Source organism: Protopterus annectens, chromosome 6.part0 (assembly GCF_019279795.1).
Source record: "Protopterus annectens isolate FY-2018-M chromosome 6.part0, PAN1.0, whole genome shotgun sequence".
Taxonomy (NCBI): Eukaryota; Metazoa; Chordata; order Ceratodontiformes; family Protopteridae; genus Protopterus; species Protopterus annectens.
Window position 1 is genome coordinate 267,146,291 of NC_056737.1, and position 27,117 is coordinate 267,173,407.

Sequence of the window (27,117 nt, forward strand, 5' to 3'; positions counted from 1 at the left end):
TTCTTTTAAATACATTCCTATACATACCTTTTGACACAGCACAGTGTGGAAAACAGGGGCTAGCACAATATTACTATTCAGATATCAGATCTTGGTGCATGAAACATTTCATATCAGTTAATCTCATGTCTTACAGAGGCACTAACTTTGTCAGATGAGACTTGATTATGTAATGCTTTCAGAGCTATAGTTGCTGTGCATAACCTGTACACATTTCAATTCATACAATACCAGAGTAAACACAACCAGTCCAGGGTTTTGAATTTTATTGACAGGCAGTTACAGTTTTATTTATATATAACCTATATGAGACCATTACTGTAATATTGTCTGGTTTATTCAGTACAAACCATACCCATTTTTAATACTGCCAGGTGACATTCTACTCCTTTATATTTATTTGGTATGAATACTTCAAGCTAAATTGTTACTCACCAGGCTTGTGATGCAGCCTTTGCAACCTGCTTGCATGGGTTTTCTGGTTCACAGCCCGCTCAGCTGGAGCTGTAAAGAAGATGGAGAAACATTTATGCATATCTATCCATCACATACACAGGCTGGACTTTGATAAACAGTTATTGATATGAATACTTACACTTGCCTGGGACATCACCCTTCTGCCATGCTTCTTGGACCCACTCGTCCAAGAGCTCCTTCTTTCTCTGCTTCAAGTCAGCATAATGGTGTCAGACCTGCTCACCAGTCCGAAAGATGCCAGTGGCACTGGTGAGATCATGGGTGAGACTTTCCCAGGTCTCTGTTTTGTATTGGGAGCCCTGGTACTGGTCCTGCAGCAGTCTCACATCATATTTTTTAACAAGGAGTCCTACCATGACCTTGGACTCCTGTATACCCCAGCGCTGCACCTAAAAGCACATACCCTCTCCAACACCAGCCATACTGCCTACAGTGGATAGCTACAACTGGTTATGAGCTGTATTCCTGCCTGTGAGGTTTAAATATGGAAAGTTTCCCACACTTTGCTCGATTGGATGGTTTTGAATATGCTGAGCTAAGCTAAGCTATGGGCAAACATGCTTAGCTAAGGTTGGCAGTACTTAAAGGGGTAGGGTCAGCACTGCTTACCAATGGGCAAATCTGCTTAGCTAGGCTACTCATTGCTTAGCATTCATTTTTAAGCAATGCTTGCACCCAGTAAACATAGCTGTCCAATGCTTAGCATTGCTTAAGTTTTATTTAATAGACTATCAGCTGCATGGGATTGATTCATCATTCCTGACATATTATAATTTTGTTTACCTTCCCTGACATCCCCTATGTGCTTTCATTACATTTATTCTTGTGTTACTATACTGTATGATGCACTTGTGTTTATATGGGGGTTTCACATCTTTTCTGGACTGACACCTTATTCTCTACTACACTACCCTGGGTGATAAATATTATTTATATAAATATTATTTACTACCTCATTTATTACAACATATGACTTTTACAACTTCTTTCACATATAAAAATGAAAAACTTCAGTGGGGCATGAACCATGAATGCCTTCATGCAAAGCTGCAGCTCTAACCGCTACACTATTTTGGATTACTTGCTTAGCTGATATTTTCCTATTTAACTCCTTCAGGTATTTAAGCTATGCTAAGCACAGGTACGCAAAGAACACACCTGCTCAGCTATGCTTAAACTTTATTGCAGCCCAAAAAAAAAAAATGAAAATATATGTGGTTTAATTTTGTTTCATTTTAATGGGATAACAGGTTTGGCATTAGTGTGAATTTTCGGATGTGTATATGACGAACAGTTGAGTTTAAGTCTGCACATCCTTTGAAAATTCATGCTAATGCAAAACCTGTTATTCTATCAACTTTCTGTTTGTAAGAGCTATATTTAAAATGTGTCTCTATTTGTCCCCCCAACATTTTCATTTTTGGCCAATGCTTGTGCTCTACAGGGTTGAGAGGTATCCTCTCTCATTTTGGATTACCGAATGGCAATTCTGGAGTGCAGGAGGCATGTGTATTGTAAGAGCACTGCTCTTGGACACGCCCCCTGCACCTGCACACAGAACCATGTCAGTTTTAGAGCACGGCAGCATGCCTTGATACATATGCATGGCATGCTGCTGTGCTGAACGGGAACAGTCCCTTGCGTGCAGGAGTCAGCTATTCCTGCATGGAAGTTTGCTGAATCCTGGGGCATATATGAAATGATGTGATACAATATGTAATATGATACAATATAATATGAAAAAAAATTCAGTGTAATAATAGCTCCCTCCCATAACTTGCGAACCAGTCTCCCCTTTCAAATAAAGCCTCTCCTTTTAGCATACTACCAGCATCTTGCTTCTAACATAGGTAAGAGAAAAGAAAGTATTTATACTCCTTAAGACGGTACCTGTACATGGCCTGACCATGACTTCCTCTGTTAGGCAGCCCCAGTTATCTCAAGGTCATCAAGTCTGCATATTTAACCTAGCACTTACCACAATTATCCCTATATTTAAGCATATAATTATCATCCCACTACCCAAATGCCTACTCCAACATCCCTCTAGGACTATAAAGGTATTTCATATCTTAGTTTAACTGACAATCTTTTGAAAGTCTGAAGTATGTACATGTCCGTGAACTTTCTAAATGAATATGGTTTACTAGTCCAGCATGGGTTTCATAAAGGATGTAATACCCAGTAACTACAGCTTATTATGCTATGTAGCTCATCTTATAGACCTAAAAAGGGCCAGCTAACACGTGCTATTTTTATTCCTTAACAGGTCGGTTGAATTGGTATATCAATCCCATTTCATATCCAAGTGTAAGAGTATTGGCTTTGGGGATGGTTCCACCCAACTGTCAACATATTAAGTGATTATGGCCACCAAATTATCTCATATTGTAATTTTTAAAACTGGGGTAACCAGGGCAGTGTTTTATTATCAATTTTATTCGGCCTTCTTGTCCCACTCACCCCGATTCTCACTTAAAACTCTTTGCTAACAATCTTGTCTTTCTAAAATCTAAACCTTTACTGCAAGTGGAATTCAACAAGCGCTAGGAGTGCATTTTGTGCAATAAGTTAAGAATAAATAGCCCTAAAATCAAACTACTATTTTTAAATACCAGGTTGATGTGGGTAGTTGCAGCCTTGCCTTTCTAGCTCCCTGGTGACATTTGTTGATAATGTTGTGAAATACCACAGATTCAGTTAAAAAAAATCACAAACAACATAACCCTGAAGGGCACAGTGCAATTGGCATCAATTCTTTCATCTATCTCACTGTATTAAATTCCTCTAAGACTATGTATGTGTTGCAAATATCCTTCAATGAGACCTGTAAGTCTATTACCTTGTTAGAATCCAATAAGCATCACTACTTTTATTAATGCATAACTGGCTTCCTATAACCACTAGAAACACATTAATACTTTCAACTCCTATCTTTAAGTTCCAACTTGAATATTTTCCCTCTAACACAAAAGTTAAAAGTTCCAGTTCAGCACCAGCCTTCGACATCACAAGATCAGAGAATCTTGATGTTCAAAATACTAGTTTTTAAGATGGTCACTGAGAAAAAAGGATTTAGCAAGATGGGTCTGACTACCTAAATTAGATCCCTTCTAATATCTGAAATGTGATGAACTATGGGGAATACCAGACAAAATTATTTAAATACCTGAACAGTTCATGCAGACATACTTGCCATGTGGATAATGGATAATTTTGTCTTTGTCAAAATATCTGTAAGTCTGAACAATATTCTAAAAATCTTCCTGACAAATTCTTTCTGGATGCTCATTTATTAACTGCTGTCCATTAAATTTGCCTAATGCTCACTGAAAGCATTTGGTTTTCACAGAATGTCCCTAACATGCATTAGTGTACCTGACGTTCTTCAGTGAATGCATTAAAGCTCCTCGTGACTACTGTTTGCACTTCTGGTAAATTAAAGTCAGTCCTTGCACTGAGACATTATATTCTGCTGTTTCCATTGGATAAAGAGCCACTCTGTTCTGTTCAATTAAAATTTAGGTGTGTTAAATGTACTGTGCTGTGAATTTTTGAATAACTATGCCTTTAGTCCTTCAACATGGCTCAAAAAGGTCTGTGTAATCAACAAGCATCTTTCAGTACCATTAGTCCAGTGATACCACTACATTGCACAGCAGGATATTTCTATGGTATTAATGAAACAAAAAGGCTGAAGGACGTTTCTATAATATTTCAAGAAATAACCTTATGTTTGCATGTATTACCTTATTTGTGAAACAATTCCATGTTGTTGGTACTGAATCCTGCTGTTTAACACTTCCTGGCAAGTGGGACATTGTGCCAACATCCAAAATAGGTAAGTGAAAACTGAATAAGGTCTGTATACTGTATTGTGAATCAGAATCAGCACTTGTAGTTACAAAAGAAAGAAACAAATCAATCAACAAATAATTAAATAAATGACCTGGAGACTTGAATTCCCTGAATGTGTCATTCACCAATGGGAAGTGAAGCACTATGGGAACATGTGGATTTTCTTCATCGACAAACATGTAGCACTCCTTCAAGTCATGTTCCACATCAACATTACTCAAGTCAATTTTAGGAAAATTAATCTTACGTTCAGCACAGTACTGTTCTGTCAGCTGCAGACCCTGCAGACAAAAATGATAAAAACAAAGAATGATTTAGATGAGGCATCATTTTTGCTTTCCACTATAGATGTTAATAATGAGGACTTACTAGACATTGCATAATGCAAGTGGACTATGTTGGGTCTTGAAGAGGAACTTCCAGGTTTGTATCACCAGACATTTTAAAACTTTTTTCATGTATACTTTTTGCTCATGCTTGCTGTCTAGCAGATATCCTTTCCAGTTGGACATGGTCCACTTATTGCCTAACACCAGGAGTTTTACCTAGTTTCAGGAAGACAGCAGTCCAAAGAGTAACTGTGACAGCCTTAAGGATGTTTTCTGCCCTTACTGGCATCCCAGCAATGAGGACATTTGTAATGGCCCTAATTTCAACCCTGGAGAGAGGAATGCACATCATTGTAAATGCCCACAACACCTTTCTCATGCATTGGGCATCCTTCCACAAACCCACACTGAAGGTAACCACCAAGTAGTAGCTTGGTGATCCTAATACTCTGTCACCAGGCCATGAATTTACATCACTGTTCCTCATGAAGAGATTATAGCAGTGTGTGCCCAACTCTGCCGCACCACCCATCCCCTCGCAGGATGGTCATGCCCATACTTTCTTGTCCGCTCTGACAGACCTCCAAGTCACTAATCAAACTCAGGTCACTTGGCTTTATCTGTCTATGCCACCTGAACTAGCAGGATTTTTTAGTAGTTTGACAGAACTGTACCCTAAATATCAAGTATTTGTCAAACATGTACATACAGATACCTTCACATATATATCAAATCACAGATACACACACAGACACTTATATATACATATGGGTCCCCTTCAAATGATCAAAGTTTCAAAGCTTTGAACATCATATGGCCGAGGACCAGATGATTGAAGTTTTAAAACTTTGAACGTTCCGAATAGAAATCATCATACAGCACAGAATGGGAAATTTACTATTTTTCTCACTGTAGTGCAATCTCAGAATTGGTATATTTAAGTAGAAGGAGGTGTGGGGGTCATAAAGAAAGCTTTTTTTGTTTTTTTTTGTTTTTTTAATTTGGTGTTCAAAGTTTCAAAGTTCAAGGGTTAGGAGGGTGGCCTAATGGTGAAGGTATTTACCTTACAAACACAAAATGCAGGGTTTGAATCTCACAAGGGATAATTGGCTAGACTTCAAATGGCTTGCAAGGGCAGGTAGCTTAGTACTAATCTATGAATCTATAATCATCTGGTCTTCTGTCATATGATGTTCGATGTTTTGAAACTTCGATCATCTGAAGTTGACCCATACATATACATATATAGATAGATAGGTGTGTGTGTGTGTGTGTGTGTGTGTATTGTCTGTGTTATTTATTTATTTATTGGTGGGGGTGTATTTGGCAAGGCAGTTTCTACACTTCTGCACTATAAACAAAATGTTACTTTTTGCCCTCAGTTTTCTATTAGTTTCAAGGCCCCACTACCTCAACACTTAATCCTCCTTGGTCACCCCATACTTTATTTAATTGTCAAAAGATTTGACTCATCTTTCAGAAAGTTCTCCCATCTTCATGTGGAAAAGACTGGCAATGTGCAGGTTTGAAATCCAGTCCTCACATTGTGAGCTGGAGACAAGACTACCCATTACACTGCAGCTTTGCTGGAATTTTGTTTTATGCTTTCTTCGACACCCCAGTACACTCAACTGCAATAGCACAAGCATGAATGAATGCATACAGCCCATGTGGGCAGCATAAAAAGTGCTCCTCTGACCCTTAGCAATGTCATAAAGCTTTGCTACATATATTTTTATTCTCTACAGTGAACAACACATCAACATAACATTCACTGACATTCCCCTCCCTGAAGTCATTCCATTCTAATTCCTTAGACTACTATTTGGCTGTCAAGGTAACTAAATGATTCTGGGTAACTAACTGATCCAGGATCACCAGCAGCCAAGATTAATGCCCTATATCTGTGCCAGCAGGCTGCCAGAAACACATTTTGCAGAATTCATTTTTGAATCTTTCAGAAATCATGGCCATTTGAAACAAGTGAAAAAAAAAATTTTTTTGAAAATCGTGCTTAACTTTCCGCTGAAATAAGGTCCCAAGTTCCCTGCATGCAGATTATATGTGCAATTGTTTCCCCACCTAGTCAACCCTTTATAAGAAAAATAACAGAACTGGAGGAACCTAAAACTATGACATTTTAAACAACATTTCTTGTATGATGCACTACCATTTAATTCTTCTGGGGAGCACAGTTTGCAGTGATATAGTTGGGCACATATTCATGCATAATGCTCAACTTTCAAATTTGGCTCCCCACTGCTATGCTCCTGGCTCCAAAAGGTGGTAGTGAAGTAACATTAAAGCCCCAAATTTTCCTTAAACCTACATATACCCCTTAAAAAAACTACAGGGTATCAAAACTTGTCAAGTACATTTGGGAAGCATGGCTATTCTTTAAAAGGCCCTGAAAAAGTTGTTAGTACAGTAATCACTTACAAACCAGTTAAGAAAAGTGTATTTGTGTAGTTACAAATGTTTGAAAATTTCAGGGATAATTCAGACATGACTTATGGTGTCTAAACTGGATGGTTGTAAATACTTGTCTACATTATTTTTGGTGTTTTGTAGTATTTGTATGCTTTGGTCTTCTTTATAACTGTTCAGTTACATTTGCCTCCTTATTTCTAAGAAAGGGTTGCAAGTCTCAGGGTGCTCACTTCCCTTCTACCCACAACCATCTAACCCTTTGGCCATTAATCAAATCTAGGTTACCAACAGTTCAAGCAGGTATCCTACTTCCTACTTAACCAGCATGTTTGGAGGGATTTGAGAGGAAAATGAATTAAACTCCAAAAAAGATTGCACATAGCCACTGTCCCAGTTCCAAAACAAAGTTCCACTGGCCAGCACAGTACAAGAAATGAAAACTTTATTGAGTGCTTTCATCCATGTCAAGCATCAGGACATCTTCAAAATGTATAACAACAAGAACTGCCACATTTAAATATTCTACAGTGCTGAAATTGGTCACATGATAAATTGATTAAAAATCTCTTAAAGGCATATAAACAGAATTATAACATCATAATATGCAATTATCATAATTAAACTTGTAAACTTAAAAGAATAATTACAAAATAGTGTAAAAATTATTTTCTTGTTTGAAAAATAATGGTACATGAAAACATCAAGGTATTTTTCACAACCAAGCTGTTCTCATTGCTAAAACACTCATAATAGATCGGTTGTCATTCAACCTTGGGAAAACGTAGGTGTTGAGCCTTGACTGCCAAATTACTTCTTTATACTCAAAATTGTTTTCTCATCAACTCCCAATAGTTCATCATTATTTTTTATTATTAAAAATTATTTTTTTTTAAATTCATGCAAGTGAGAAGATGCTTATACAACGCACTGTTGTCTTTCTTCCTAACAAAATATACATGTTTATATATTCTGAGCTGCCGTGTTCTCTCAGTTTTCCCACATAACAGCCTTCACATGTCATGCGCTTTGCAATGTATGCCACACCATGTGTACACAAGTTCAGTTTACCATTTATATCTGTAGGCTTGAGGAAGATGCCCACTGTTATGTGGGAAACATCTGGAATAAATCTGCACCGACTCCTTTTTCCACATTTCTTCATTTCATTTTCCCTCCCAACTAAAGCCTCCTTGCAAAGCAATGCTTCAACATCCATTTTTATAGAAAAAATTAAGGCTAATGCTCCATTCTTGTGGAAGTTTCTGGGTTAGAAGTCAAAATGGGTCAGATTTTCTTAATAATCGTATTATTGACAGTGTTAGCACCAATAAAACAAGTAATAACCATAACCCTGGAGAAATTGCCACCCTTTGCTTCATTTTCATTAACAATGTTCTGTTTGATGGATTTCACAAGTATTGAAGTAAAATCTGGGTCACTCGCCACATTCACTGTACTGTTCCCAGGGTACCAACTATCACTGAATACATTCTTTAAAACATTCATCTCTCTGTGTAACTATTAATCAAAAGCTAATCTAGATAAATGTATTATCTGTCCTGTAATCACATTTGTTTCAACCACTTGGAGGACCCACTATCATAATGGAGAAAGGAAGAGCATTACATCAACATTCTATAAATGTCAGAATTTATTTTGATTGAACTGTTCTTCTTAAACAGTGCTCCCAAGAATTTCATTTTGTCATGCAACTACTTAAATTTCAGTATTAAAAATATGTGGCATCGTTCAGTTATGAAAGAATTGTAGAAAAAATGCCTATATGACCCATTCCATGAAAAGAAAATGATAGCCATAAATCTTACATATCTTCTGATCATATGGAAATATATGTTTCATTCCTTATTCTAATGTAGAGGTTTCCCACCAACACAAAACCACGTTATCCTAAATTGGAGCTACTTCTGCCCCCCTTACACACCCTTCTTTTGATAAAAGACTTCTCCATTAAAATGTAAAATAGTTGTTTGTGAGTATGGAAATATATGTTTTTTTCCTTATTCTTATGTAGAGGTTTCCCACCAACACAAAACCACGTTAGCCTATATTGGAGCTACTGCTGCCCCCTTACACACCCTTCTTTTGATAAAAGACTTCTCCATCAAAATGTAAAATAGTTGTTTGTGAGTATAATCTCCATTAATGTACATATTGGTTCAATGTAATGCACTTTTAGCCTGTCAAAGGATAGTAATACTTCCCTAAACCAATTATAATCATCTGCTATAAGTATGATGCACTTGTCACTATAAACTAATCTCATAATTACTACCGCTGGGATTGGGAGTTTACTCAGCTAAGTTAATTTGTTCTCAGAAGACCCGAGACAGGCTGTTTCAAATTTTCTTAATATAGTAATCTGAATAATTTAAACCCTATAAAGAGAATAACAAAATATAAAAAGTTTTAAAAAAATGAAGATTTGTAAGTAGTACAACTGATTTTTTTCCCTACTAAAAGCAAGTCTTTATTAGTGACTTGAGGAGAATAAGACAAATAAGATGGCTTGATTAGTATATGGTTATGAGATGGGCATCGAATGTATAAAGAAAAGATGAAAGATGAACGTTTTAAGGACCAAAGCTATGGGCTGCATACATTAGAAAGCAGTTTTGGGAAAACTTCTTGGCCACCTAAAGGTAGAAGCCTATGTTATTGTAAAATACTGCTTTGTGGCAAACTGGAGGAGGTGAGGAGACAGAGGTATGATTGTAATCTGAAACATCAGAAAAGATGCACATATATCCACATTTATAGGATTTATTTTCTGGAAACAGCTATTCAGGTAGCTGCCAGTGAAGGATCAAATATATAAAGTATGAGGTGAATTACGTAGTGCATATAGCTCCCTAAATGTAAAACCATGCACCCCCGCCTAAGTAACACCAATGTTCATTTGTACAGTACATCAGCCCAGACTATGTTCAAGCAATGCTCTGCCTGGGCATAAAGTGGTTTTAAATATATTTATATGTATCTGCACAAAATCCTTCCAAGTATATAGCATGCAAAGAAAAAAAGTGAAAATAAGAATTATGGTGGTTCATTTGGGAAGAATCAGATAATTTAAAGCCACGAAGGGATCACTGTCTGCATACATAGAATGCATTCAGCAGTTTTGTGGTGAATGACAAAGCAGCACGTGGTGACATCATATAGTGTTGTGTGTCCATATATGGCTTACTTCAAATCCTGCTTTAGCCACAAAATTCTAATGATGAATCCTATGAACAGGATGTTAAAATGCTGAAAGGATGTTTTGTGCCAAAAATCACTGGTATTTGGAGAAATATTTAAATTCATTTTACCAGATAACTAACAAGACAGTGAAGTAACATTTTGCTGGACTTATGTAGTTTACTGTATACTGTAAATATGGCTTAAAATGGAAGGAAACAGATAGATTCATGAGCGACATTTGCAGTGAAACGCATCCAAATAGGTCGACTTCTGAAATATGTTTAATAATTCTTGAGGCATTCAAAATGTCCTTAAATATGAAGCTGCAGCTAGAGGCATATGCACCAGGCAAGGAAGCATGACATACAGGCTGGTACTATACAGAAAGTTAAAATGCATTTTGTTATCAGTATAACAGTGAAAATCATGACAATTCATTCTGTGCTAGCAAAGAAGCAAAATGTGCAAAGTTTTGGAAAAATATGGAATTTAAAAAGAATGTTGAACAGTTAGGTATTTTCAAGGAAAGCTAAAAAAAAATACATTACATTTCACAAATGCAAAAATATATTTTGAAAGATGAATCAGCAGGTTTAAGCAATGATGAACAACCATTTTCTATACGTTTTTATAAAAAAAAGAACAGTGTTTATATCTACATTTATTTTAAATAATTAAGAGTGAACATTGAAAGAGATACAGGTATTATTTGAGTCTGTTATACTTGAACAAACATTTCAAGCATTATTTCCTAAGATATGCTTACTTAGTTTCAGCTGTGAAGCTTAAAACAAACAAGTGAGACTTTGGTAGGTGCACTACTTCAGCATTACTGCTTAGTGACTACACTGCTTCTATAAGTTACAACTGTTGTGGCCAGAAACCAGTAACTGTGGTATGTGCAAGTGTCCTAAGTTGTGAAAAAATGTGACTCTAAAAATTAGCTGTATTAAGCTAGTATTTCTGTCCCAAGGTTTGTTTATTGTTCTGTGGTAAAATCACCCCAGTTATTCTGTTCCATTCCTGATCTACAGTTTAGCATATCTGATCCTAAACTGTAGTATTAGCTGTTCAGGGTTAGTGCTTTAGTATGTTCATTCTCGGTTATCGACTAAACCTAGGCTTCAGCAATTAGCAGCAACACTCTGATTGGTGGCAGCATCACCATATTATTTTGGGGAAGGGAAACAGCTGGAAATCTGTGTCAGGCTTTCCCAGAACTGTTTGGATGTGTGATATTTATATTTACTTTGATTGTGAGTGTATCAGAGGTCTTAAACTGGGGCACATTGCTCTGAAGTGTGTAATAAGGAATACATTTGGGATGTAGAAAGGTATATAGTCCAGTTCCAGTAAAATAAAGCATCTTCCTGTTGTGCACTTAGCGAGGAATTGTGAAATATTACTCCTGCTTAAGTGACAGTCTCACAGTGGAGTCAGTGGTGAGGATTGTGGCTCCTTAGTTACTGACCCAGGATCATAAGGGATGTCACATTAATTGTTGGCAGTCCGGTGGGATATATCCAGATGTCACATTTATTGCTGCCAGCGGTGTGGGATTTTATGGATTCCAGTAGCCTTTGGGTAGTTGTCATTAAGGTGTGCAGTCTTGACAGCCACAAGGTAAACATTCAGCATTTCAAACCACCACAGTTTTATTTTTTTAGTTAGATAGTCAAGAATAGCAATCAAGGATGTCAGCAGAAGATTTTAGCAAGCTGTCAAAGATCCACTTGGCTAAGGAGTGTGAATCCAGAGGATTAGTATATGCCAACCTGACCAAATAGCAATGATTTCAGCCTTGGTTGCAACCATAGCTCAGACCACCCATTCAGTGGCTATCTAGTTTGGTGTTGGTGATGTGCAGCCTGCTGAGATGGGACCATGCACATTTTCATGTGGGACCTGAGAATCCGTCTGGAGTTGGAGAGCTTGAGCCTGAGGCCAAACGTTTTGAACTGGAATCAGCAGAGAAACTATGCCTAGAGACCATATGACTGGAAACTGAGGCTAAACTGTGCCCGGAGACCCAATGTCTGTAGGCCAAGGAGCAAATATGACATCTAGAGGCTGAGGAAAAGCACTACCAATATGAGCTGGAGACCAAACAGCTGGAGACCGAACAGAGACTGAGGCATTTAGAAGCTGAGGAGAATGAAAGATAGCACTGGCATGAAGTGGAGCTTCTTACCCTTCGATACAGTCATGGAGGTAATGGGGAAGGGAATAACTGGACCCCAAAAGCCATACAGTTCAGTACATTTTTTCCTAAGTATAGGTATGGGGATGAATTTGATAGTTTTATTTATGTTTTTGAGAGGGGATGTAGACAATATGATGTTGACTGTGAGATATGAGTTCGGCTCCTGACTCCCTTACTCCATGGTAAAGCTGTTCAGGCCATGTCAAAATTGTCAGATGTAGATTGTTTGAATTATGTTAAAGTTAATAAATGTTTTCTAGATTGTTTTAAACTAACACCTGAAGCTTATAGAAAAAGGGCAGGATTCACGAAGCCTCCGTGTAAGAGTTACAAGGCTTACACGGAGACTGCAGTTAAACGGTGTGACGTCAGCATGCCATGCATATGCATGAGGGCATGCTGAATCACACTTAAGGTTAACACGGTCCGTGTAAGACAGTAGGGGGCGTGTCCATAGGGCGAGCCCTGCAAACAGACACGCCCCCAGAAGAGTAAAAGTCCCGAAAGTAAATCCCCATGACAGAGTCTGTGTAAATGTGAATAAACACAACACAACACATGCCCCCACAGACTATGACCATAAAATGTATAAATGAACATCTTATATTTTTTTTTATAAGTTGTAAAGATGTTTGCCCGTGAGCGCGCTCATTTGCGCAGGCGTGCCCATTGCTTAGCCACAGTTAGCAGTCAGTGGAAAAGCATATAAGAACTAAATATGCAAAGTAAGCCAAGAAGCAATAGCGTAGCGGTAGAGACATTGGCTGAAGAGGAGGCAGTCATGGTTCAAGCCCCCACAACATCAATTTTTATTTTTAGTGAAATAAGCACAAAACAATTCCCTGACATATATGCACATATATAAAATTATATTTTATGTAAAATGTAATGAAATGGGCCATGTATTCTGAAGAAATGTGAGATAATAAAAAATAAAAAAAATGTCAGATGTGCCTATAGCTGAGCTACAGTCTAACAAGTTGAGTATATCTGCCTGTAGGTGAGCAGTGTTTTAACAGGTTTAAAATGAGTGCCCATAGGTGAGAAGTGGTTTAACAGGTGTAAAATGAGTGCCAGTAGGTGAGCAGTTGTTTAACAGGTGTAAAATGAGTGCCCAGGGTTGAGCAGAGTTCTAACATGCTGAAACTGTGTGCCCATAGCTGAACTGAGCATAATATGCGTGCTGCCAGCCAAATGACGTGTAAACCAGCGTGACCCATTTGCGTGGAGCTGCGCACCGCGCCAACAAGCTAACCGACGGGCAACGTTGAGCAAGCAGTATCAAAACTGCCTTTACACAGACACACCTCCTAGCCTGTGTAGAAAGTCATAAAATATAAAAAGCAATGGCCAGGCTCGAACTCAGGATACCATGCACCATAGTCAAAGTACTGAACCACTAAGCCATAACAGTTGCTCTTAGAAATGCAGTAATAGCATATATATAGGAATGAATAGAAAGAGGAGCATGACAAAGCAGGTTTTGTGAAGCTGATACAATTCCAAAATGGCCAATCACAGATAAGTGCGGGAAAAACGGCATATATAAGCCCCATAGGCAGGAATACACAGCATAACTGATTGTGGAACCGACTTGCAGCCAGGATGGCAGGTGTAGGAGAGGGTAGTTGCTTTCAAGCACAGAGGTGGGGCATTGAGGAGTCCAAATATATGGTTTGGCTCCTCGTTCATGATCATGAGGCCCAACTCATGCAGGGCCAGGTCCTGTGGGGAGCATATAGGTCTGAGGCGTGGGACCGGTTGGCACATGATCTCACCAGTGCCACAGGAATACCGAGGACTGGTGAACAGGTCCGTCACCACCATGCAGACCTGAAGAGATGGAAGCAGGACAAACTGAACCGTTGAATCCAGGACGCCCGGCAAATGCCCAACGCCCCACTACTGAGTAAGTTACATGTAATTATTTATGTAAGAAAGTAACCTAGCTGATATTATGGAGATGTGTATTCCAATATTACTTAATTTATATCGCAGCTGCAGGTGCCCGTTCTGCAAACTGTCGAGCCTATGCTGATAGGCTGGTGCGGTTGTGCCACCAGGCAGGTCAGTAATTCTCTCCCTGTAACTGTAAAAAAATATAAGTATGACAGCTTGCAAAAGAGTGCAGTGTAGTCACTTATTAATAAAATGTGCAAGTAACAGTGTAAGAGAGTTTGCAAGTATTGCTTGATTACAAAAGTGTGATGCAGCCTGCAATCCAAAAATAAAAATGAAACAAGCCTGAAATAAAGATGTCCCACCTGTAATATAATAGTACATAACCTGCAGCAGGCTGAAAAGTACAGCTACAGAAGCTGAGTAAAACACATGTGTGAAATATATCCCTGTTTAAATTCTGAAACATGACACAAGTGAGACTGTTGGAAAGGATTGTTATAACTAAAAGTAAAACATGTCAATAAAGCCTAGAATTAAGTACCATCCTGAATTGTAAAAATAAAACAAGTGAGAGAGTGTGAGAAAGAGGTATGAATCGACCAATAAAGTAGTAATAACTCCTGAATTAAGTATACTGTAGTCAGTACAGAATGAAATGAATGTGACAGGCAGAACCAAACAGCAACATGTGTTGAAAAAAGTACTGAAGCTGGAATGTGTGTCCCAAAATCTGGATATGTTGCTCTCAGTTTGCAATATGCAGATAGTATGGGTGTATGAAATACCAAACATCCACAGTTGTCTATAGCCATATAAAGCAAATGTAGCAGGATGATGTAGCTGAACAGAGCCAGATATGAATGTGTATGAATAAATATGAAATGTATATTGATGTAGCAGTAACATTCCTATCACCAACCTGAATAAGTTATCACATAGGAAACTGTAGTCAGACCTGTAGTGTGTATATATCTGCAGCTAGTAGAAATGTACAGCATATGTATAGGTATTTGAAGTTGTTAATGAAATATTTCTTCACCCTACCCTATAACCACAAATAATCCATTCCACGTGAAATGGGTATGTGCATTCACAATTAACACCCCTGGACATTTGTCCTGTTGGTTCATACATATTTGCATGTACGTTGATGCATGTGCTCTGTTCATACATCCAAACCTGATGGCCTGTTGCCATGAATCAACCCTGCATGTTGTTGGATTGTGTACTGTTGTTCAAATTATGCATGTGTTATGCTTGCTGTTCAATGGCTTGAATTTATGGGTGTTTGGTTAATGGGAATACTAATGCATGCTGTTACAACTAATTGTGAATGGTATTGTACGTTACTAACCCAAACTGTCATAAAATAATGCAAAACATAGGACGACAGGGAAGGCGGGTTCCAACGGACCCACCTCTCCCACCTCAGCTGGTGAGTGCACCTGGCAGTAGTGCCCAGGCCGGACCCTCCTCCGGTGGCCCTGTGCCACCTGCAGGTGGAAGCACTGCAGGGGATGGGGCTCGTCCCCCCTCTGCAAGCATGGCCGGAGGAGAACATCCACTCACCCTCCGTAGTGTCCAGACTGTGGTGCGTAGGGAGATCCGGCATGCTGTGCTTGGGCCCCTATGCCAGTTTGAGGCATGGGTGGCACAAATCACGGGCGTGCCTGCTGCCCGGCCTACACAGGCCCCAGCACAGCCCCGTCGTGGGCAGTGAAGGCACAGTGGCAACTGCCCATGGGTAGGGATCTCAGTTCCACTGTTGCCATCTGTGGGCTCATGGGCTCGAGATATCCAAACATCCATCCCCGTCAATTGTATAACCCCCCCGCACATGTGTCATACACCACCCCTGTATGCGTCTTGTTTGTCTTGTCTGTTAACCTCCCCTACCTACTTCCCCAGCTATACCGACTTCCTGTACCTGACATACCACTCTCACCTGAAAAGAAAAAAAGGGCGCTCTGTACCCACAAAAAAATTACACCCCATACATAGCTGCCCATTTTGCTCACATGTCTGCTGGACATGTAAACTGGCAAATACAACTGGCTGTACAACAAATATTATTGTTGTCCTCACACCTCTCTCAGGGGTGGAAGGTTTCAAATTTCACACCAAATTACAAACATATGCACAGCTGTTGCTGACAAAGAAATGGGCAGCTATGGGCCTTTCCTACATCCCTCCTGCAAAACCCGAGCTTGTTTTCCTACTGTCCTACCCTCTTTGTGCCCCCTTTTTCACCACTTTCCTATCTCCCCATTTTCTTTTCTTTAAAAGAAAATAGCGCAGGTGTGTGCGAGAGTAAGCACTTTTAAGCAGTAGTAAGCAGGTGTGCGTGAAGCTAAGCAGCAGTGCGCATGCATGACCTCCGCGCAAACCAGCGCTAACCCGCTTACAACTGCTTAAAAGTGCCTTAGTCACTCTGAATAACAAGGCCTGTAGTTTTCTCAGCAGCAAATTAAAATACCTCTGTCAGTCTCGAACCCAGGACCTTGGAAACACTAATCTGCATGACTTACCACTAAGCCATGACTGCTATACAAGAACATTGTGCTGAAAGAGATATATCATGAAATAGTAGGAATTAATGTAAAGGGAATATAGCAAGTCTAGTACACAAAGCATGTCATGTATATTTACTGTCAAATCTAGTGGATTTGTAAAATAGTACTGTGTGCTGAGAAACAGTCATGCTAGTTGGTAGCTACTAGGTAATAATGTCACAGTAGCACTTGGCAAGCCACACACATACTCAGAGCAGGATAAACACTGCCATAGTTGAATAGTTAAGAGATCAGACATAGCAACTGTGACTGAGTTACAGGGATGTCCCTGATGAGAAAACAAATGTCAACTGTGCCCCACTGACACCCTGTCAAATGTACTAACAGTAGGCAGAAAGGTGTAACTACACATGCAATGGTAACTATGACTGACTGAAGGTATGCACCACCTGCACGTCACAAATGGTGTACTAATACATATGCTTGAAATAACCCACAGTCACAACTGCAGAATATCAGAATATGTCATTGGAGTAACTCACTGCTATGTACCATTCCATGAGGCTGATAAAAGATGCTCCGGAGAGTATCTGAGGCCTGCTCAGCAGCATGATCAAATACCCTTGTAAGTGTCAAGGCCCACACCATAGCCAGACCACACTGCATGCAGTAACACCCTACCACAACAAACACATAGGGAATTGCTGCCCAAACAGATTTAGCAAGCATTACAAGCTGCGAATGTAAATGGAAAATAGGAAAGCCATAGCAACACATTACAGGAAAGACACCTAGCAGGCATACAACGAGTGAATGTAAAGGCCAAATATTGAAGCCATAGCAACAGATTGCAAGAGCCACTGCTATATACCAGTTACACCACAATCCCCACAGGAATGCACACACACACACATATACACAGTATTACTAGTCGTAGGTGTCAGTTTACATACACACGGAGAAGAGGACACTGGAGGAAGGAATACTCAGCTTACAGAACAACATGCATTGCAGTGTCTACAACACAGCCTGAAATATGAGAGACATACCAACCCTTACGCTCACAGAACAGTGTCCACAGCAAACCAGCATGGTCCCCACCCTGATAATCTGAAAGGGCTATGCCTACCTAACAGACCTTTTTATAGCACAGTCCTGTAATCACAGTGAGAACTGCAATCACTACACAACAGGCTGCATGCAATTAGTAAAAGCGGCTAACAATTGGTGCAGAGGCCATCACATGGACATGTGCAGATACCTACAAAAGCATCCTGTACTCCCAGTCCACACATGCAATACTTTCATTGCACCCGCTGGAGGTAGAGAGAGAGAGAGAGAGAGAAAAAAAAAAGAAAGGATGAAAGAGAAAAAAAAAAAAAACCTGTAACAACAAAACAAAGAGGCTGACAGCAGGCCACGTAACTGCAAGCCTATGCAAACAGCTGCAACAAACACAGGTAACGTAAAGTACTACTGTAATACTCTACATACTGTGAACCCTCCAGATGTGTTATTGGTCTGTATCTATGTATATGAAGATGTGCATAGGGCCGGGGATATACTGCAACTGTCAATGAAGGCTCCACACACATATGTATGTGACGGTAGCTATGTGTACATAGCAATGTAGGTTGTAGTGCAATGTACAAGTAGGTTGTACAGTAATGGATGTTCAGCAGTATGTTCCTGTGTGCATACATATGTGGAACTAAAAAGGAGTATATATATATATATATATATATATATATATATATATATATATATATATATATGTGTGTGTGTATACGTATGTATATTGAGATATGTATGTATGTATATATATATATATATATATATATATATATATATATATATATATATATATAATATGCATATGTGTATACACAGATAGAGAGGGATGTAGAAATACATAGACATATATAGTTTCACAGTGTCATAGTTTAGTACTAGGCTATCTGCAGACAGTGTATAGAATAGATTTAGAAACCTGCGCCTCTGTATAGTAGTGACACAGTGAAGACCCCCCTACATAATAGCATTAGTTTACTGTGCCTCTGTCTAGTAGTGTCACAGAGATGACCCCTGCTGTAAACCTATGATCTCCCATCCACTCAAGAATGCACATGAAGAGTGTCAGTGAGGGTCTCTGCCTAACATGAACTGGGATCCTGTTCCGCAGTATGGGAAGCCTCTTAGTGATGGATCTGTCCCTACAGTATGTCCTATTCATATGTGTGCTGAGGTTTAAATCCATAGCTGTTGTGGTTCTGAAGGATTTGGATTGTATGAGGTGGAACATGGCCATCAATACCTGATTGGACATGGCCTACTACATCAGGCACAGATCACCTCTATGTAGGCAGTATGCTATGGAATAGAGCATGAGTTACGTTAGTCTGGCAGCATATGACAGTTGTTGCAGACCCTTGATCCTCCTGATGATGTACTTATGGGGTCCCCCTAGCTGTTGCAAATGCCAGGTGAGGTACATACCAAATGGGGCATAGTACACAGTCATGGGCCTGATAAGGGAGGAGTATAGGGGTACAATAACCCCTTTTGATCTGGATGTGAATCCCTTCATGATAAGGTGGGCAAGGTAGGAAGTCTATCCAACCACTTTGGCAACGTGGGTGTCAAACGAGAGGTCAGCATTGATCAGTGTCACCAGGTCTCCGATTACTTTGTCTGTACTCAGTGGGTTACTGTCTATGTGATAATATGTGGGTACCTTGTCCGTCCAAAAGGGTATGAGTATACATTAAGTGGCATGCAGTTTAAGGCCATGACTCCAGCACCAGTTGTTGGTGTCCGTGAGGCCTGTCAGTAGGATGTATGTGTCAGCTGGTGAATCGACTATGGCGCCTAGTATGCAGTCATCATTGAACATTGTCAGCCACTACCCTCCCATGTCCGCTTCCACATCTGAGAATTATATGCCGAACATGAGCGGTCCCAGGACAGAGCCCTGTGGGACACCACTTGTGACTGGCTCTGAGTCTGACATGGCACCAGTGAGTTTGACTGTAGAGTTTCTATCCGTTAGCCGGTTTGCAACCCATCTTGTGACATATGGATTTACATTTCAGCTGTTGATCATGTCTATGATGCCAGAGTGTGGTATTGTGTCGAAAGCCGTAGGCAAGTCCAGGTAGGCTGTATGGACCACTGTGCCCTCGTCAATGGCTCTAGTGACTGATTTGAAAAGGTCAATCAGGTTCATAAGGCAGGATCTGCCCTCTACAAAGCCAAACCGGGTGGGATCAAATGTCTAAGTCCTCAATGTCTCTGTGTATGAGTACCATAATGATCCTTTCCATAGTGTTGCAGACCAGGCTGGTTAAGCTTATGGGGTGGTAGTTACCAGGGTCTGTAGAGGTGCCTCCTGTGTGGAGTGGGACTACTATTGCTGTATGCCAGTGTCCAGGTACATATCCTGTAGTAAGGCTACGGCTGAATAGCATTTAATGTGCATGTGTAGCTCCTCTTGCAGTTCACGTAGCATGCAACCTGCAATACCGTTGGGTCCCATTGATGCTGTGTTTACAGCTTTGCTGAGGGTGGTTCCCAGCTGGACATCTGAGATGACAGGGAGGTTACAGTCAGCTGGGATAAGTAATTCCTCATATGTGGGTGAGGGAGGGGAGAAATCTGCACTGAACCTGTCTGCCAGAATGTTGGCATTATCTGTGTGTTCAGTGTAGCGTTTCTCACTGTGAACTAACTGTGAACATAACTGAGGGTTTCCACCCAGGTGTGTAACATAGCAGAAGAAGGCCTTGTGGTTATCTGTAGTGTCCATAGCGATGTCCCTCTCATTGTTGGCCTTGCATGTTTGTACGACAAAATGTATCTTTCTACTACTGCTGATCAGAGATGCCGTAGCTCTATGGAATTATGCTCTGCCGTGCAGTAGCTACCTTCTGTTGTTATACAATTTGATCAATGCTGGGGTCCACCAGACAGGACGCCTGCCCTTGGTGGAGAGGGTCATGGTTTCATTTGTGATTGCATGATCCATGCATTCTTGGAGATGTCCGTAGAAAGCATATGTGAAGGTGTCTGCATTGTGGGAAGTGGTTTACACTGGCCTAGTGAGCATTAAGGATACCAACTCAGTTATAAGAAGTGTAAAGTTGGCATGTGAGAGGTTTCCCACTGTAGTCTTTTGTGTTGTGGGGGAGGTGGGATATGTATATCCAGGGGCGTTAGTCTGTGGTCAGATGTGACTAGTGAGGGGTATACTTCCGGTGTGTAGCACATTGTCCCCATGTTTGTAATGATCAGGTCTAGTATATTATCTCCTGTTGTGGGAGAGGTGACTAGCTGTTCCATTGCATTTGACTTAGTTAATTCCGGAAACCTTTGGGCTAGGGTGTTTGGGGTAGAATAATGCACCCAGTGTATGTTAGGGTAGTTGAAGTATCCCAATATGATGGTGTGTGATGGGACATTCATATCCTCCAATGCCTTCAGGAAGGCTGACTGTGGTTCCTGAGATTTGGAGGGTGGTCTGTAACATGCTACCAGTTGTATAGCAGGTTTGCCTACGGTTATCTGCACCTGGATGGTCTGTGATGCTTCATGTGTTGCCACTAACCTGGAGGTGTGTGTGTCCTTCATGAATATGGACACACCCACTCCATTTTTGTTTTGTCCCGAGTCCTGGGGCCAAAAAGCATGATATGGGGTATAGCCTGGTACCGCTGGTGTGCTCTCAGGAGCCTTGAACCAGGTTCTCACTTACTGCACAAACATCGAGATTGGTAGAATATGTACGTACAGATATATGTAATACACACATACATATATAGATATCTGTAGATAAATATACATATACAGATAGATCTGACTGACAACAGATATGTCTGTATATGACTATCTCTCTCTTACTCTGTCCCACCCCCTCACATTCTCACTCTCCCTGTGTCTCTCTCTCACTCTCTCCCCCTCTCTCCCCACATCTATATGTTTATATCTACATCTATATATATATATATATATATATACATATTTTATATACATATATACAATATATATAGACTGTGTGAGGCACATGTGTGCAGATGTCTTGCAACAGGTGCCTGGTGTCAAAAGCATGGAGTGAACACCAGTGTGGATACTGGAGTACCATATCCCATTCAAAAATACTGACACCAGTAACCACCACATATGTACACGCCTGCCCACCACTGCATGTGTCAGGGGGGAACAGGGGCAACAAGTGTACAATAGGCTCCACATTGATGTACACAGTGGCACACTAGTCCTGTAATACCTGTACATGGAATGTGTCAGCAGACATGGCGTGTCAGCTATGGACTATGTAGGTCACTGTACCCCTCCACACCCCACAATGTCCTACACGGTATGTACCTCCCATGACAGCTACAGATATGGAGAAGGACACAGACATATGCAAGTAACTGTGTCAATGCACTGAAACACCACAGAGCACACATAGACTACCTACATAGAGGTCACCACTGCTGGATATACATAGTTCGGTCACATCCATGACAGTTGTCTAACAACCATGGTAACACCTCCAACATCCACAACACAAATTACCTATGTCTGTCGTCCTTGTCACTGCAGTATAGAGCACATGGTGGAGGTACATGACCCTACCCACAGATATGACATACCATGTAGTAGACCACACAGAATTAAGAAGCAAGGCTCCCCATGAGTAGATGTCAGACATACCCCTGCTGAATGTTATGCAGATAGGTAATATGCCATATGAGTCACCCTGTGTAACTGTTTGTAAGGAGCAGGTACGATCATAACACATGTGTCACAAGGGGCAGGTTAGCATAACAGTATGCTGCTGTAGGCCCAGGGCTAAAAGCACACTACCTACCTAAGACACAATGCCCACCCATGAACACATTGCAAACGGAATATGTGAGGTAGAACGAGTGTGCTAGTGACTGGGTGCATGTTGTGTACTGGTGTGATTGCTCACCATGACTGTCTGTCTGTCATGGTAGTGTATGTCCTTGGTGTGAGGCCAGAGACAGGTGTGTGAGGTATTGCGATCAACACATACTACATTGCCATATGTTGTGCTGTGTTACCCTGTATGTCACTGTGGTGTAGGTAGGGTTATGGCAAATAAGAGTAGTGTGCATTACCAGTGAAATATGTAACGTGCATTGTGTGCAGTGCATGGGCTGATAATGTTCCCCATACACTACCATGATACAAACCCCCAGTGTGAGGTTGTGTATTGTACCTGAAACAGTGTATTGACTGCTGCAGTATACTAGTCTGTCGTATGGAGTGTGCCAGGTACTGTTGCACAGTTGTCAGATGAGCACTGATATCTGGTCATTTACATGTGTATCCCCCAATAGACAGACAGATGCTATATATGGTGCTTAAGTTATATCACTGCAGTCGAGTATTATGTGTATTATGTGTGCCATGCTGACAGATATTGCTGACATATTTTCCTAATCCTTTTCAGGGCTATGGTTCACCAGCGGAACCCTGTCTACTCTGCTGCAGAGGAGGAGGAGATACACCAGAGCCTGGTGCGGGATTTCACTGTACTCTTTTCCCGCACCAGCCAGAACCAGCAGGAGAGGGCTGCACTGTGGCAAGACCTAGTCTGTCGGGTAAATGACATAGGCACACATAACCGGACATATGAGCAGGTACACCATCACTGCAGTGATTTAATTAGAAATGTCCATCAGCGTGCATCGGATATCCACAGGCAGCAGCTTGCCACAGGTGGTGGGGTGGCTAGACATCCCCCCCTCACCAGACTGGAGGGACTACTCCTAAGTGTTGTGGCTCCTGCACAACAGCAACAGCAGCAGCATACATGTATAATGATGGAGGCTGGAGCCACATAGCAGCAGGACACGGAGCATGCAGGTAACATGCCATGTATATAGTTGACCATTCTGTACACTGTTAGGTTATGCATGTGTGAGGTGTGTCCTCGTTTTGTAGCTGTAATCTTGGTAATTATTGTGCAATAGTGATATCCTCAATATCTGCAGTACACCTGTGGAAGCTAACTGTTGCACTACTGAACTGTATCATGCCCACAGTATCAATGGCACAGTTGTGCCCACTGACAATAAATGTCTCTTTTCTGCAGGTCTCTCTGGTGTAACAGCAAGGCAGCCTATCCATGCTGGAGCGTGTGTAATACCATTACCTTCAATACTCTTTATACTAATAGTAATAATAGGCTGAAGCAATAGTGCTATGTGTTTGATTGCAGGTGTGTTTGTGTCTGTGGGTTGATATCTCATATACTGAGGTGTGTGCATGTGTGCATGTGTGCATGTGCCCATGTGTGCATGTGCGCATGTGTGCATGTATGCATGTGTGCATGTGCCCATGTGCCCATGTGTGCATGTGTGCATGTGCCCATGTGTGCATGTGCCCATGTGTGCATGTGTGCATCAGTGGTGACATTGTGTACACATTATAAACTGTGTTTCCTGTCTTACTCCCACAGGTTCTGGTGCTGCTCTGGTGTCGTGCAGCAGGGAACCTGAATCAGCTGCTGTGGATAGTAATAATGATGATACCTGTGTAATGGCACAGGTAGGTGTGCCAGGGTCCGTCATTGGTCAGCCAATTGACACTACACAGCTGTCGACCCCATCAATGCGCACAGTCATCCTGCCAATACATCCTTTGTCACCAATGTCCCGAGGTGATGGACAGGATACAGTGGGCATTGACCAGGGTAATGTGGTACCGGTGGCACATGCATCCCCACACAGCAGCCATGGCCAGGGTCCTGACACAGTACCACACAGGCAGATGTCCACGGGTTCTCGTGGGAGCATCCGTGGGCTTACCACCCCTGTCAGACGTGCCCACAGAGGTCTTTCAACCTCAGCTATGTTTCGGGCTGTAATGCAGGCACAGTCACGTATGGAACAGTACACCAGACAGGGTCTGAGGGAGCTGAGAACATGTCGCACAGCCATGAGTGACAGTATGCGTGATGTTGCGGCTGCCATCTGCAACTTCACCAAGGTCATTGACAGGCGTTGGGGGGATACATTAGATCTGTTCCACAACTACATGTCCATGAGCCAGGGCAATGGTGGATGGTTGAGGCATTGACGTGGCCGTATGCCAGCAACAGCAGTAGCTGGCAGCCGTCGGGGACGACAACAGGCCCACGGCTGCTCACATAGTGCCAGCAGCAGCCCCAGCAATGCTGGGTCTGTGCTGTCATCAGACCGCACCAGGAGACCACGTGCACATGGTGCTGGACAGTCCCAATAGGGACCTGTCTCCAGTCACCAACCACCTGCTTCTGATGACAGTACCCAGTCTGGCTTAGTACCTGATATGGTCCGTAGCACCCCTGCCAGGCACAGGTACCGTACCGTGTCCATGGCCACAGACAGTGATCTGTATGACCTGGCAGGTACAGTCTGTGGCTGTCCACAAACACCTGTATATGGCAGCCATGAGGTGGGACTGTGTGCATTCATACACACATGCAAAGTGATAACACTTAGGGCTACCGCATACACGCACACACTGCATCAACATTGCCCCATCTTGTACTGCTGTCCCTCACCAACACACACACACACAGACATGTCAATTGGTTGTATCAGTGGCAGACTCAGGCATACCACGTACACACCCTGTGCATATGATGCACTCTTGCAGTTCACGTAGCATGCAACCTGCAATACCGTTGGGTCCCATTGATGCTGTGTTTACAGCTTTGATGAGGGTGGTTCCCAGCTGGACATCTAAGATGACATGGAGTTTACAGTCAGCTGGGATAAGTAATTCCTCATGTGTGGGTGAGGGAGGGGAGAAATCTGCACTAAACCTGTCTGCCAGAATGTTGGCATTATCTGTGTGTTCAGTGTAGCTTTTGTCACTGTGAACTAACTGTGAACATAACTGAGGGTTCCCACCCAGGTGTGTAACATAGCAGAAGAAGGCCTTGTGGTTATCTGTAGTGTCCATAGCGATGTCCCTCTCATTGTTGGCCTTGCATGTTTGTACGACAAAACGTATCTTTCTACTACTGCTGATCAGAGATGCCGTAGCTCTATGGAATTATGCTCTGCCGTGCAGTAGCTACCTTCTGTTGTTATACAATTTGTTCAATGCTGGGGACCACCAGACAGGATGCCTGCCCTTGGTGGAGAGGGTCATGGTTTCATTTGTGATTGCATGATCCATGCATTCTTGGAGATGTCCGTAGAAAGCATATGTGAAGGTGTCTGTATTGTGTGAAGTGGTTTACACTGGTCCAGTGGGCATTAAGTATATCAACTCAGTTATAAGAAGTGTAAAGTCGGCATGTGACAGGTTTCCCACTGTAGTCTTTGTGTTGTGGGGGAGGTGGGATATGTATATCCAGGGGCATTAGTCTGTGGTCAGATGTGACTAGTGAGGGTATACTTCCGGTGTGTAGCACATTGTCCCCATGTTTGTGATGATCAGGTCTAGTATATTATCTCCTGTTGTGGGAGAGGTGACTAGCTGTTCCATTGTATTTGACTTAGTGAATTCTGGGAACCTTTGGGCTAGGGTGTTTGGGGTAGAATAATGCACCCAGTGTATGTTAGGGTAGTTGAAGTATCCCAATATGATGGTGTGTGGTGGGACATTCATATCCTCCAATGTCTTCAGGAAGGCTGACTGTTGTTCCTGAGATTGGGAGGGTGTAACATGCTACCAGTTGTATAGCAGGTTTGCCTACGGTTATCTGCACCTGGATGGTCTGTGATGCTTCATGTGTTGCCACTAACCTGGAGGTGTGTGTGTCCTTCATGAATATGGACACACCCCCTCCCTTTTTGTTTTGTCCCGAGTCCTGGGGCCAAAAAGCATGATATGGGGTATAGCCTGGTACCGCTGGTGTGCTCTCAGGAGCCTTGAACCAGGTTCTCACTTACTGCACAAACATCGAAATTGGTAGAATATGTACGTACAGATATATGTAATACACACATACATATATAGATATCTGTAGAGACATATACATATACAGATAGATCTGACTGACAACAGATATGTCTGTATATGACTATCTCTCTCTCTCTCTCTGTCCCACCCCCTCACACTCTCACTCTCCCTGTGTCTCTCTCTCACTCTCTCCCCCTCTCTCCCCATTTCTATATGTATATATCTACATCTATATATACATATTTTATATACATATATACAAATATATATATATATC

The 27,117-nt window shown here is 41.5% G+C and overlaps 1 protein-coding gene across 1 annotated transcript in view; it reads right to left on the reverse strand.

Annotated features, from left to right (window-relative positions):
- LOC122804254 (cytosolic phospholipase A2 zeta-like) overlaps positions 1–27,117 on the reverse strand; it is a 1,019,603-nt gene that overhangs the window by 166,373 nt on the left and 826,113 nt on the right. Inside the window, exon 19 of the mRNA XM_044074015.1 lies at positions 4,427–4,616. Within this exon, the coding sequence (XP_043929950.1) occupies positions 4,427–4,616 (190 nt within the window). The remainder of the gene's footprint in view (positions 1–4,426; positions 4,617–27,117) is intronic.